This window comes from Sus scrofa, chromosome 9 (assembly GCF_054392235.1).
Source record: "Sus scrofa isolate SSC_HxYL_T2T_F1_AM1 chromosome 9, Sscrofa_HxYL_maternal_Yorkshire_Landrace_v2.0, whole genome shotgun sequence".
Taxonomy (NCBI): domain Eukaryota; kingdom Metazoa; phylum Chordata; class Mammalia; order Artiodactyla; family Suidae; genus Sus; species Sus scrofa.
The window spans coordinates 136,555,375-136,569,053 of NC_139391.1; the positions used below are offsets into that span (position 1 = coordinate 136,555,375).

The window sequence follows — 13,679 nt, forward strand, 5'->3', positions numbered from 1 at the left end:
AGTGGCCAGAATCTCATGCTGTTCTGTTTCACAAAGGCCAGATTCAACCATTGTTGATCCTGGACTGCTGTGCCTCTCCATGGGCCAGGCATGTGCTTGTTTCATGAATACAGGCAAAAGCAATGAGTCACCAAAAGAGAAGCAGAAAACATTAGACATACCTAATCTTTGATCATTTGTTTCTAGCAGGGTGATTTTCTGTTTCATTGCATCGATCGCTTCCACCAAAGGCCTCAGATCAAATTTGCTTTGTTGCTGGTTAGCCATTTGTAACAACTGACGCACCTGAACTTCTAGCCAAGCAGACTTGTCAATGTGGCTGGCAAGGACCTTTCAGCACAAAATGGATCATGTGAAAAAAAATTGAGTCAATATCTTAATAATTTGTTGAGGTTACATGTTTCATCGCAAATATTTTACCTTAAGAATTAACTAAGGAAATGAAAAATGCAGGGTCCGGAAGAAAAAAAAATCAGTGAGGATTTCAGAGAGATGAGTCACGTAATACCTTCCTCCCCCTTCACGGTCTCTCAGCTCCTGTTTCAAATCCTCTTTTTTTTTTTGCTTTTTAGGGCCACACCTGCAGCACATGGAGGTTCCCAGGCTAGGAGTCCAATCGAGCTGTAGCCACCGGCCTACACCACAGCCCCAGCCACGCAGGATCCAAGCTGCGTCTGTGACCTACACCACAGCTCACGGTAACACCGGATCCTTAACCCACTGAGCAGGCCAGGGATCGAACCTGTATCCTCATGGTTCCTGTCAGATTCGTTGCTGCTTCGCCACAGTGGAAACTCCTCCTGTTTCAAATCTTTGAATTGCTCTTCATCTGATTTTCACTCCTCCCTCAATTTCTCTCCTCTTTGGTTCTCTAACCTATCTTTCTATTTCTGTTTTCGTCTTGCCTCGTCTCTCCTCTTACCCTAGCACTTCAGCTTCTTAGACTGCTACTCTTCTGATTCACTCCTGCTTGGCTAGAAGAGAATGTGATACAAGGAGGCCCACCTGTTCTAGCCACTGCAGGTGATGCAGAAGTGCCCTGAGGTAGGTCTCAACCCTTGGGTGCTCTCTTTAGAAGGAAGGGATTAAATAAAACTACCATATTTCTCCTCCACCCTTGTCCTCAGGGCCTTTACTCTTAACAGGTTTTTGTGTTAGAAAAACTTCAGAATTGAGGAATTTCCATTGTGGCTCATTGGGTTAAGAATCCAACTAGTACCCATGAGGACGCAAGTTCGATCCCTGGCCTTGTTCAGTGGGTTAAGGATCCAGTGTTGCTGTGAGCTGTGGTGTAGGCCTGCGGTTATAGCTCTGATTCAGCCCCTAGCCTGCGAACTTGCATATGCTGCAGGTGCGGCCCTAAAACGACAAAAAAAAAAAAGTTCAGAATTGAGATCATAACCTGTGATGAACTTCCTTTTTTCTGCACACACATAACACACACACAAACATCCATGTGATTTGCTGGCAAAGGATAGACGTCATATGGCCTAGTTTCTGGGATACCCAGATTTCAAAAATACTGCCATACCACGTCTTGAAATCTTTCTCACTGTAAATTTCATAATCACAATAAAAACATTATTCTTTAGGAATCTGTTTATGGTTATCTGACATTCATGATTTACAAAGTAATTTTTGCCATGTTTTAGTGATGTTTAAGGCATTTTCTTCCCAAGGGAATTCATAGTTTCCTCTGCAGAACTACAGATGCTCTCAAGGAATCTGAAATCAGGTGACTAGTATTGACCCGACATTAATTAAAATCCTAACTGCCATGCATCACATGAAAGGACTGTACCACTGTAACATGCACTGACATTGCTAAAGGTACTGGGGTTGTGTGAAAAGCATCTTAATCCTTAGGAAATACGAACTGAAGTTTGCCAGGGTAAAGGCCCCAACACAGGCAGCTTACTCTCAAAAAGTCAGAACACCACACCCACACCCACCTCCACCTAGAGAGACAGAGAAGAGGGGACAGGGTCAGAGATGGGAGAGGCGGGTTAGGGGATAATGAATGAAGCTAATGGGACAAAATACTGATAATGAGGGAATCTGGGTGGAGAACATACAGGTATAATTCGCAGAATCTTATTGTTGCACATTTAAAATTATTTCCATTTAAAAAGTTAAAAGAATGGAGTTCCCATCGTGGCACAGCAGAAATGAATCTGTAGGAACCACGAGGTTGCAGGTTCAATCCCCAGCCTCGCTCAGTGGGTTAAGGATCTAGCGTTGCCATGGGCTTTGGTGTAGCTCATAGACGGCTTAGATCTCACTTTGCTGTGACTGTGACATAGGCTGGCAGCTGCAGCTCCAATTGGACCCCTAGCCTGGGCCCTAAAAAAGCAAAAAAAAAAAAAAAAAAACAAAGAAAACAACTCCCCCCCCCCAAAAAAAGGCCATTTCTCACCTGGATATTTGAGAGGAAGTTTCCATTTTTGCCAAACAACTGTGCAAACTGCTTGAACTCCTTTTCAAATTTCTTTACAGTTTCTGCTAGCTGCTGGATTTTACTTTCTTTTTGTTCTAGGCTTTTATATAAGTCAGAAATCTAATTAAAAGAATATGAATGCAGTCACTTACATGCATGCTTATGAGTTAAAATAATTTAAACATAGTTCTAGGAAAATACTGCAGGTAAGAAAGTATTTCTAGGAAAAACACACACGTATTTATAGAGAACACAGGTAGAGTACTATATAATTCTAAGAAAATATTCACAGGTGCTACAAAAGAAAAAAAAAGGATCCACAGATTTCTCAGCAGCCTTTTCTACATGTGACACATTTTGATGGTTCATCTGATGACAGTGGCATCACGTGACTAAATCTGCTAACCTGGTTCTCTTCTTCCATGCAATATGCACTTATTAAACAAGCACAGAGGACGGATGCCGAGCCACACTGGATGCTATCTGCACAGCATCAATAAGAATAGCTGAGAGCCTATGAAACCCTATAGTCATTAGCTCTTTTAATCCTCAGAGGAGCCTATGATTTGAGTAGGACCATCAGGCTCACTTTACAGAGAAGGAAACACTTACTTCTCCCTTCACCTAAAAAAACCACTTTTTAAACCTCACCCGAGGGCATATCGCCCCAGAAATATTTCCACACGAGGAGTTCCACTAACGAGGCCAGCTCTGAAGCTCCATGACATCCTGACCATACTCCACCACACCCACATTACTCTTTTTTGGTTATTTTTGTCATTTTTTTTCTCCACTGAACTGTTGAGGCTACCTATCACTTATTTCCTGGTTCCCAAGCCGAGCCCAGCGCCTGGCATGCAGAGGGTGTCTGACACATGGGTTAGAAAAGAGGCACAAATGGCTGCAACGACCATCTGGTCTCTGGCCCCAGGAGCCTCTACTTAAACCCCAAGAACTGATGTCCACCCGTGCACCAGACATCCCCGAGCAAAGCCAACTCAGTGTGCCCTCTCGCCCACCCCACCCTCTAACCTGCTCTTGTTTGTAGAGCGTGTCTTAATTAATAACATAACTGTGTTCCCTGCCTCAACTATAGCATGCCTGTCCAACCTGCCAAGGTCTCTCAGTGCCCTCTCTTCAGCCCCAATGACACGGCCTCGGCCAAGCCCTCACCTTCACCTTCACTGTCACCACCTCCAGTATCTTGCTTCCACCTAATGCTGAACTGCTTATTATGTGCCAGGCACTGTGCTAAGAGCTTACACACACACACACACACACACACATGATTTAAACATATATTATATACAATATTTATGTATATGAAATAACTTAATAGTATATATAAACTTCTATATAATTATAAATATGCATTTATATAAATGTATACATACATAATATATAAATATAAATGGATTATATGCTATATAATTTAAATACATAAGTATATATAAGTGCACTTACATAATTATATAGTTTATCTTATTTTTATGTAAAATTTGACCCTCACTACAGCCCCATTTACAAATGAAGACACTGTGGAAGAAGGAGGTTAAGAAGCTTGCCCAAAATGCTATGTGTGGAGCTGGGTCTCAAACCCAGGCGTTCTGGCTCTGGTTCCTCACTCATCAATGGCCAGGCTCTACTGCTACCCTGTCTAGTTTATTGCAGCATCTTTCTGCCTGGTCCCTCTGTCCTCATTCTCTTCTTTCCCCCGTCCACCTTCCATGCTATGGCCAGCTATCTTACTTTCAAAGCCAAACAATTAACCGGCCAAGTATCTTCCTATTTAGAAACTTCTATTAGCTCCTTATTACTGGCAAACATTAGTTCAAATTTTGGCCCTTAAATCCTTTCTGAAATAAGGCAGAATACGAATAAATTTTTAAAAATCACTGAGTGTATAGTATTCAAGACCTCTTAGCTTACATGGAAGGCCATTGCAGTCTGGACCCAAGACACCAGCCTCGGGTTCTCTCCTGCCCCACATCTGGCATCTCCCAACCGCCTATCCCCATTTCTTTGAGCCATCAGGTTCTCTCATGCCTTTCTGCCTTGGCACAAACTTTCCCCTTCTGGCACAAACTTTCCCCTTCTCCTCCCACAACATTTTAACTGACAGACCTTCTCTTTCTTCAGGATGCAGTTCCAATGTGCTACCTTGAAAGCCTTTCCCAACTCCCACAGAGCAAATCGCTGCAGCCTCTGTACGCCGACCTGGGGCACCCATCACATGTCCCATGAGGCACAGCATCTTATCTGTTTGCATTTTTGTGGGTTTGTCAAGGGCAGGTGCTGTGTCATCCTCTACTCAGTGTCCCTAGCAACTAGCGTTGTACCTGACATATGGCTCGTGTCTGTTGAATCAACAGATGGATGAATGAATCGTTACAGAAAGAACCTGGGAACGGTTCCTAGGCAGCATGCCTTCTACCAAAGTGGCAGTTTAATCAGTCTATCTAATTTTCTCCACTATCTGACCCTGAAACTCACATACCTACTTTAATATGGAATCAGACATGATGAAATAATCAGCAGCAGTAGAATTCAGCTCCCTCTCTGCAGACGGAGGGTTTTCTTCCCTACATGGGCTTGAAAAGTCTGATCCTCTGAGATGTCCTAACAAAATACTGATCTTTTAGAATAATTACTCCAAAGAATCAGCATTTATTGAGGTTCACCATGAATATTCCAGGGACTACAGCTGGCATGTGCATGTGCAATTTCACTTGATAATCACAACTCAGTGAAATAAATAGGTACATTTGCATTGATTAGGTTGCAAAGTGAATAAGTTAAGGCTTATTACAAAATGCACACTTTTTAGAACAGACAGTCAAATGTCATTTCATGGTAATACTGATTTCATTTGAAAATGCCAAATACCTACTCAGTACCTACTAGGTGCCAGGTAATAACCCAAAGGTTATTGGGTTATTGGGTTATTGGGTTATTGGGTTATTGGACGGGCTTCAGAGAGGCAGGAGCTCTGGACTGAGAATCAGCGGACATGGGTTTGAGATTGAATTCTGGCCCTTAAAGTTACAAACACATCAACAGTTCTTTGAGCTTAGTTACTTCAACTGTTGGGTTGAGGGGGGTTGGACGCAAAGACCTCAAAGGCACCTTCCAGTTGCCGTAGTCTATAGTCCTGTGGGTCTGTTTGGCCGCTTAGTAGAAAAACATCACCTCCACTTGGCTTCTACCGAAACAGAGGAGAATATAGAAAACACCCACTATTGCCCATCCCCTATTCTGCTGCCTCCCTTTAGGTCTGAACCCTTGAATATTTACCTGTTCTTCTAATTGGAGGTTCTTTTCTAAAACCAGAAGCATGTGGTCCCGTAAGGCTGAATGCTCATGCTCCTGCAGGTGTCCCCGTTTTTCCTTCAGGACAAGGAGCAAAATAATGTCAGGTTGTTGAATTGTAAGTCAGGCTTCAGAAGTCAGGGTAGCGGTGGGATATTCTGCAAAAGCAGAACTTCGATATCTTTGACTACTTGTCTCAAGGGGAGTGGCAGGGAAAACCACCCCTCCCAGGTCCCCTTGCCAGCTTTCAGATTATTCTATAGGACTCATGAGACACTCAGAACCACTGTCAAAATTCGCAGCGCTGATTTCCTTCCTTGCCCTGGGAGAATACGACTGTGGGTTAGGTGTCGTTATTATCGTCTCTCCCCTATTCCCCTATAAACCTGTCTTCTGGGCGGGTTGTCTCCAGAGGGATCCTAAGCCTCAGTCAGTTCTCCCTCCTAACACACACTCTTCTCTACTGACTTCTGTCACTGTCCTGCTATCAAGGGCAGCGGGTATGCACCCGAATGGCAGTTTCAGCTGTGTAGATCTGCTGCCCTGGCAAACAAGTTGTGTGTTTGCAGGAGGAAATTGTTGCTTCTTCCCTGACCACTAGCATTTCTTTGCAGACTGCCTGTGCTACGAGTAAAAGCAGAGGGTGTGCGTGATCCGTGGACTCCAGGCAAACATGTATCATCCATTTCCCTCGAGCTTAGGGTGGGCCCCTCTTCCAGAGAAAAACTCCCCAGCCACCTCCAGCTCTGGCACCCAGCTAAGTCCTAGAATATAACCCAGCTGGAGCCTGACTGCAAAGAAGATGCCTTCTTTTAGAGCTGGAAAGTAATTCTGTAGTTCATGCATGAGGAAGTACCCTTTCTGCAGCCCAGACAATCACTGGTTTGACTGGTGACAAATTTATGGACTCTTCACTGATTTTGTAAAAAATTTCTCATAATATACGTTTTTTTAAATCTTTTTTTTTAAATAATAGAAATCCATGCTGTGTCAACCAATAAAGCAAGATGTAGAATGAAAAGCAAAAGCCCCCTTCTCTCCATCTTCACACCCCATTCCCCAGGCTCATTCGCCAGAGTCAGCGAAAATACTACATACAGATTTTTAACACAGTGAGATCACCCTGTATGTAGTTTTTAAAATATATACCTCCTTCTTTTTATCGAATGCAGAGTATTCCAAAATATGAATATATAATTATGTACTCAGTACTTTAATGAGGAACTTAAGATTGTTGTTCGGTTCTTGTGGGGTTTTATCCTTTTTTTTTTTTTTTTTCTAAATACACCAGGCCCCTCTTAGCCACAGTTACCCATGGTCAATCATGGTCCAACAGTATTAAACAGAAAGTTTCAGAAACAAACAGCCCGTGTTTTCACTTGCGAGCCATCTGAGTCACGTGATGAAATCTTGTGCCGTCCTGCTCCATCCTGCCCCAGGCATGAGCCATCCTGGTGCCCAGGTGTCCAGGCTGTATAACTAATCACCCCTTAGTCACTGAGCGTCTCAGTTATCAGATGAACAGTTGCACTACTGCAGTTCAGTTACCCCTTATTTATCAATCGTGGGCCCCAGGGATGCTGGCAGCCCAGAAATTCCCTTATTGTGCCTAATTTGTAAGCTGAACTTTATCATAGACACATATGCATGGGAAAAACATAGTATGTATAGAGTTTGGTACGAACCATGGTTTCTAGGCAGTCATGGGGGCGGGGAGGGGGGCCTTGGAATGTGTCCCCCACAAACAAGGGGGGCATACTGTACATGGTGTGTGTGTGGGTGTGTGTGTGTATGTGTGTCATCACTGCACACTTATGAAAGGACACCTGTGAAATAAAGTCCTAGCAGTACAATTGCAAGGTTGATGTAGGGGGTCAATTTTTACTTTCACAGATATAAGCAAATCTCAAAAAGCTGGTCTTAGGTATTACAAGTTTTATGTGTGTGTGTGTAAATTATTTGTTCTGCTTCTCTGGAGAACCCTGACTAATACAAGTGCCAGTCTTTTTTTTTTTTCCCATTAAAAATGCTTTTTATTTGTCCATATTCTCTTCTAGTCCTTGTCTATATATCCATGTCTAATTTAACAAACTCCTAATATAGAATGGGAATTGTCTCATAGATTTTATGAAATACATACATATGGTATACACATGTGTGTATTAAATATATATATATATGATATGATTTTATAAACCCCATTTTGTTCTGTTCACTTAAAATCATCACCAGTATTTTTTTCAACAAGTGCCAGTCTTAAAGTTTCTCAGAAATGAATGTCCTTCTGTATCCTCAACGGCATCAAGGAGCACAAGGAGGGTTCCCGCTATGGCACAGTGGGTTAGGAATCAGACTGCAGCAGCTCAGGTCCCTGCTGAGCTCCCTGAGAAGCAGGTTTGATCCCCGGCCTGGTGCAGTGGGTTAGAGATCTGGCATTGCCACGGCTGTGCTGTAAGTTGCTGCTGCCGCTCAGACTCAATCCCTGGCCCAGGAAGTTCCATAAGCCAAGAGTTCAGCCAAAAAAAAAAAAAAAAAGAGCAAAAAGAGCAGGACAAATGAATTCTTCGGTGGAAGGCAGACAACAGCAATCATTCCGTACCTTGACCATACAGCCATAGTGCTTAAAAGGACAGTCTTGCTCAGCTTCCGGACACACAGCGAGGTGTTCATCGACCTAAGAATGGACAGCCTCACGTTATGGAAATTCGTCCCGACTCTCCAGCTCCTGGCACAACTGCAGCAGGCAGGGAGCCAAGCGCGGCTCGGGAAGAAGGAAGGAAACAGCAGGGAAAGGCCGAGCTGAAGCCTGCGGGAAGGAGGACCAGGACCGGGACGAGGAGGGCTCTCGGGGAGCGGGGCAGGGCAGACGACCGTGGTTACCACGAGGGGAATTTAAGCCTTGAGCCGCGCCGACGAGATTTTATCAAGCACCCCCCCCCCAAGACCACTAAAATGTGCTCTTACATCAGATCTCCCCAGAGAGTTATTTACAGTTACCTCAGTTCGTGGAATCATCTGCAGACACTTGTTGGGACAAGACACTGGGTATTCAGGACACAAGTTTTCCTCGTGATTCTGAAACAGAGAAAGTGTGCTGGGACAAAGTCAGCCTGTTCCCTCAGCTGCCTACGTGGCCTCAGGGGCCCTCTGGGCATCTCCGCTATGTGCAGCTTCCCCGCTACAAGAAGGTGTGGCCTCGTTCCAAAGAGGATTCCAGGGAGTTCCCGTCGTGGCTCCACAGTAACGAATCTGACTAGGATCCATGAGGATGCAGGCTCAGTCCCTGGCCTCGCTCAGTGGGTTAAGGATCTGGCTTTGCCGTGAGCTGCGGTGTAGGTCGAAGCTGTGGCTCGGATCCTGTGTTGCTGTGGCTGTGGCTGTGGCTGGCAGCTGCAGCTCTGATTCAACACCCAGCCTGAGAACCTCCATATGCCACAGGTGTGGCCCTAAAAAACAAACAAAAAAGGATTCCAGATGGCTATTTCCTGGGTATATATAAACAGATTCAATTCAATTGTCCAATTATTTCTAAGGTCAGAGGGCACAGGCCTGGCTCTTGTGGCACGTGTTAAAGGTACCCCTAACTCGCTTCTCATGTCTGCCCTGCCTCTCCGATTAGGTCACAGCATCCTGAGGACAGTGTCTTTACCCCCTTGTGACCCAGCGCCTGGTGTCGCCCCCGGCCCACTCATACTCAGCAGGTGCTCAAACAACATTTTTGCCAACGCTAGATGAAAAGAGACCTCCCAAGGAGGTTTTCAGTTTCTGACGGAACCCTCAGATAGAGTTTTCTTTAGACCTATTTCTGCACAAAAAATAAATCCCCCAAAGTGCTGGTTGGATCCCATCCGATTCACTGTGGCCGCTCAGGCAGAATGCAGTCCTGTAAAGACGGTTCTTCTTCTTTTTTCTTTACCTGTAGATTGATGACCACCACATCCTTTTTGCAGTAAAGGCATTTTTCCTCTCGAAACTGGCAGTACGTGCTCGCGTGCTCTTTCAGGTCTTTGCGAAGGACTGGCTCCTGACAGCGCTCGTTACAACACTGCACGGCCTGAAATAAGCACTGCTGGAGGTGGTCCTGCAACAGACAATGACAGGCTGGTGGGGACCCCCGCCCAGGGCAGTGGGGAGGGGGAGGGGCTGCAAGGTCCGGAAGGAGGGAGAGAGGGCACTGCGGGCACAGGAGGAAGGACTTGGAGGGCAGAGCTGGCAGCTTCTGCTCCCGGCTCCCGGCTCTCGGTGAGGACGGGGCGTCGCAAGGGCTGCTGGCCCCTTGGCTGGGAAAGCTGGCCTCGTTTGGAGGACGGGGACATGGGTGATGAAGGAAGCATGCCAAGTTTATCTTAGATTATCTGCTAACCTGCTCAGGTTCTCAGGTTAGTTCTTGGCTATTTTCCTTAGGCATGCCAATTAATTTACCAGTTCCTTAAGGGCTTTTTTTTTTTTTTTTCTGTCTTTTTAGGGCCACACCCATGGCATATGGAGGTTCTCAGGAGAGGGGTCCAATCAGAGCTGCAGCTGCCGGCCTACACCAAAGCCACAGCAAGGCCAGATCTGAGCTGCGTCTGTGACCTACACCACAGCTCACGGCAATGGCGGATCCTTAACCCACCGAGCGAGGCCAGGGATTGAACCTGCCTCCTCTTGGATGCTAGTCAGACTCGTTTCCGCTGCGCCACGGTGGGAACTCCCTCCTCGAGCATTCTGTATTTCCTTCGTCCATCCTCCAGCCCACTCGAGCACCAAGGACTAATCCCTGCCCAGCAGACGGTAAAAGCCAGGCCGCGGGGCGACGAGGGAAGAAGAAAAGGCCTCATCCTGAGTGAGTGAAGGAAGGGGAAGGACGAAAGAAGGAAAGGGAGGACGAGGAAGCTGTTCCAGAAGCAGTACAGAGAAGGAGCGAGCAGACCACAGGACCGAAGGCCCGGGGAACCCAGGAAGGGTGAGCCTTGTGAAGCCAGGAGAGATTCTTAAACCAGAACATTAGGGAACGGTGACAGGGACAGAGGTCTTCATGTTACAGATTTTTTCTTTTTTGGCCACGTCTGTGGCATGCAGGAAAAGGGATCAAATAGGTGCCACAGCAGTAACCGGAGCCACAGCAGTGACACCAGCGTCGGCTCCTTAACCCACTAGCCACCAGGGAATTCCACATTACAGATTTTTCCAAGTGAGTACATCTTAACAAAATCTTTGGCTAACACCACAGGTTACTGTGATGCTGACAAGTTATCAAAATTCATGGAGTTCCCTGATAGAATAGTGGTTAAGGATTCGGCACTGTCACTGCTATGGCTCAAGTTCAGTCCCTGGCATACCATGGCTGTGGCCAAAAAAAAAAAAAAAAATCCTAATGAGCTTGTTTCCCCACCACGAGATCCTTTAAAACAGGGCTGGCAAGCCATGGCCCTCGGGCCACACCTGACCTGCTCCTTGTTTCTGTAAATACAGTTTTAGTGAGAACAGCCAGACTTGTTCACATGTTGGCTGTGGCTGCCTCTCTCTGAAATGGGAGCGTCGAGTACCCACGACAGACGCTGCATGTCCAGCAAAGCCTCAACCATCTACTCTCTGGCTCCTGAGAGAAAGAATTTGCTGAAAGAAAAAAAAAAAAAGGCACACAGTTTTTCTACAGGAGGTAAATAGTATCAGGGCTCTTTTCTTTTGCCTCTAGTAGTGAGAGACAAGCAGTGGCAACTGAAATCCATGTCTTTTCCAAAATCCATGGATGCTACCCCTCAGCTCTCACCCAAACAGCCAACACGCATCAGGACTCTGCTACCGTAAGGTCTTATACTTAGCGAGCAAGGTGAGAGAGAACAGGGGATGAGAGGAAAAAGGAAACAGGTAAGAGGAAACCAGCCACTGGTCTCTGGTCACTAACGCTGGTCAGTGGGCCCTCTAAGCCTCATTTCCTTTTCAGGCTCGGTGATGACAAAATTGGTAAAGAGGCCCTGCTCTAGGACCAGACTATCAAAGCAAGTGACGGGAGACTGTTTTAGGAAAGCACAAAAACCTTCCGTGAATTTCCAAAGAAATCCCTGGGTTAACCTGCAAACTATTTACACATTTCTGAGCTCAGCACCTGTGGGTTGAGAGGCAGGATGAGCAAAAGCCTGAATCCCCTGAAATACATCCCAAAATGTGTGGGTAGGAGCGGGAGACTGCAGCACCTCCTAAGCGATCCTCTGAAAGCTAGAGATGCCTCCTATTCACTTGCAATGTGATTGAACTTGACATGGACCTGCCCTGGCAGAGCCACGTTTCCTGCTTTGCATTTGAGAACCTTCCTCCGCTGGACGGAAGAGCAAGGTAGGACAGCTTCATCAGAAAGGCACTCAACAACCCTTCACCTAGTTTGTTTGCACCTTGTACCAAAGCTTTACTTTTTTTTTTTTTTTTTTTTAAGGGCCGCTCCTGCGGCATGTGGAAGTTCCCGGGCCAGAGTAGAACTGGAGGTGCAGCTGCCAGCCGCAGCCACAGCAATGCCAGATGCAAGCCGAGTCTGGGACCGCCACCAGATCTCGAGGCCAGGGATCGAACCCACATCCTTCCTGACACTATGTCAGGTTCTTAACCTGCTGAGTCACCACAGGAACTCCCCAAAGCTGCAGCTTTAAACTACATCCTAGCTCTGTTCTGGACTGTCGTCTGCCTTAGATCACAACCTCTAAGAGGCCAGGACCCACAGTGGCTGGGAAATTCCTACCCCGGCATCTGCAAATGCTTCCGGGCAGGGACCCTAACAATTGTGTCTTTCTGCAGTCAAGCCCCTGGCTCCCATCCTACAGACCCTAAATCCTTCACAGTTTTTCAAAAATGACATGTCCTGGAGTTCCCGCTGTGGCACATCAGGATTGGCAGTGTCTTGGGAGCGCTGGGACCCAGGTTCAATCCCCAGCCTGACACAGTGGGTTAAGGATCTGGCGTTGCCGCAGCTGCAGCTTAAATCACAACTGCGGCTGGGATCTGATCTCTGGCCTAGGAACTCTGTATGTCACAGGACGGCCAAAAAAGACAAACCAAACCAAACCAAAGACATGTCCTGGCTTGACCGTTTCTTTTGCTCAGCACGTCCTACAGCTTCTCTTTTGGATCAGTGATCCCTACCCCACAATTTAAGGTGTAGCACACACGGCATGTGTTCCACACAGACGACTCTCTTTACTCACGCCTTAGCCCTGGTGTGCGCCACCGCAACCAGCTGCATTGCTAGACGGGACTTCTCTGCGCGCAACCCAAAGCATCTTCTCCCGACCGTGCTTAGCCCAGTAACACGGCGCTGGGAACATGGCAAAGGCAAGTCCTGTTCACAAGTTATACCAACCTGGTATCGTCCCAGAATGATCTTGGCCGTACACCCAGGAGCATTTTTGCAAAATACATATAAATTGAGGACTTCCCTTTTGCAGCAATTGTCTTTAAACACCTAAAAGATAAGCATAAGAGGTCTTATACACTCCGAAGCTTTAGAGCAATGTGAACGAAGCTATTATTCATTGGGTCTTCAAGTATATCTTCAAAGCTGGGTGGAAACTTCCAGTCAGTGGTTGGAATGGAAATACCAGATTCACCACCAGGAAAGAAACGGCTGTCTCAAATACACCTGACAGGCCACCAGACATGCACATCAGGTAATTTAACACCTAATGCAGTAGGCTGAAGCCAGGAGCATCTCATGCTGACCTTGGCCTCACATGCTCAAAGGTCAGGGGGTGGGGCTGTGGCTGAGGGGGATGCTTTCAGCTTCCTGTCCCGGAGTAAACGTTTGTATTAGTCATCTGGTGGTGTCACCGAAGCTGTGCTGACTTGTACGTCCGCACAAACCAGGGGGTAGCAAACTTTCTCCAGACAGGGCCAGACAGCAAATATTTTCGGCTTTGGCGGCCACACGGCGGTGCTGTGTTCAACCCTGCTGGGTACGATGCTC

The 13,679-nt window shown here is 46.4% G+C and overlaps 1 protein-coding gene across 3 annotated transcripts in view; it reads right to left on the reverse strand.

The window, feature by feature from the left end:
- The window catches only part of TRAF5 (TNF receptor associated factor 5), a 46,365-nt gene that overhangs the window by 3,729 nt on the left and 28,957 nt on the right, over window positions 1–13,679 (reverse strand). For 2 of the 3 annotated variants that reach the window (XR_014816607.1, XM_021063867.2), the window contains exons 4-10: window positions 13,077–13,178; window positions 9,663–9,827; window positions 8,744–8,821; window positions 8,346–8,420; window positions 5,732–5,824; window positions 2,417–2,557; window positions 162–330 (exon numbers count right to left, since the gene is read on the reverse strand). Coding sequence is in view for 2 of the 3 variants with exons in the window: in XM_021063867.2 (XP_020919526.2) it covers window positions 162–330; window positions 2,417–2,557; window positions 5,732–5,824; window positions 8,346–8,420; window positions 8,744–8,821; window positions 9,663–9,827; window positions 13,077–13,178 (823 nt within the window). In the remaining variant the exon portion in view is untranslated. Of the gene's footprint in view, window positions 1–161; window positions 331–2,416; window positions 2,558–5,731; window positions 5,825–8,345; window positions 8,421–8,743; window positions 8,822–9,662; window positions 10,322–13,076; window positions 13,179–13,679 lie in introns of all 3 variants that reach the window. The other variant, XM_084978120.1, reaches the window with a different exon arrangement.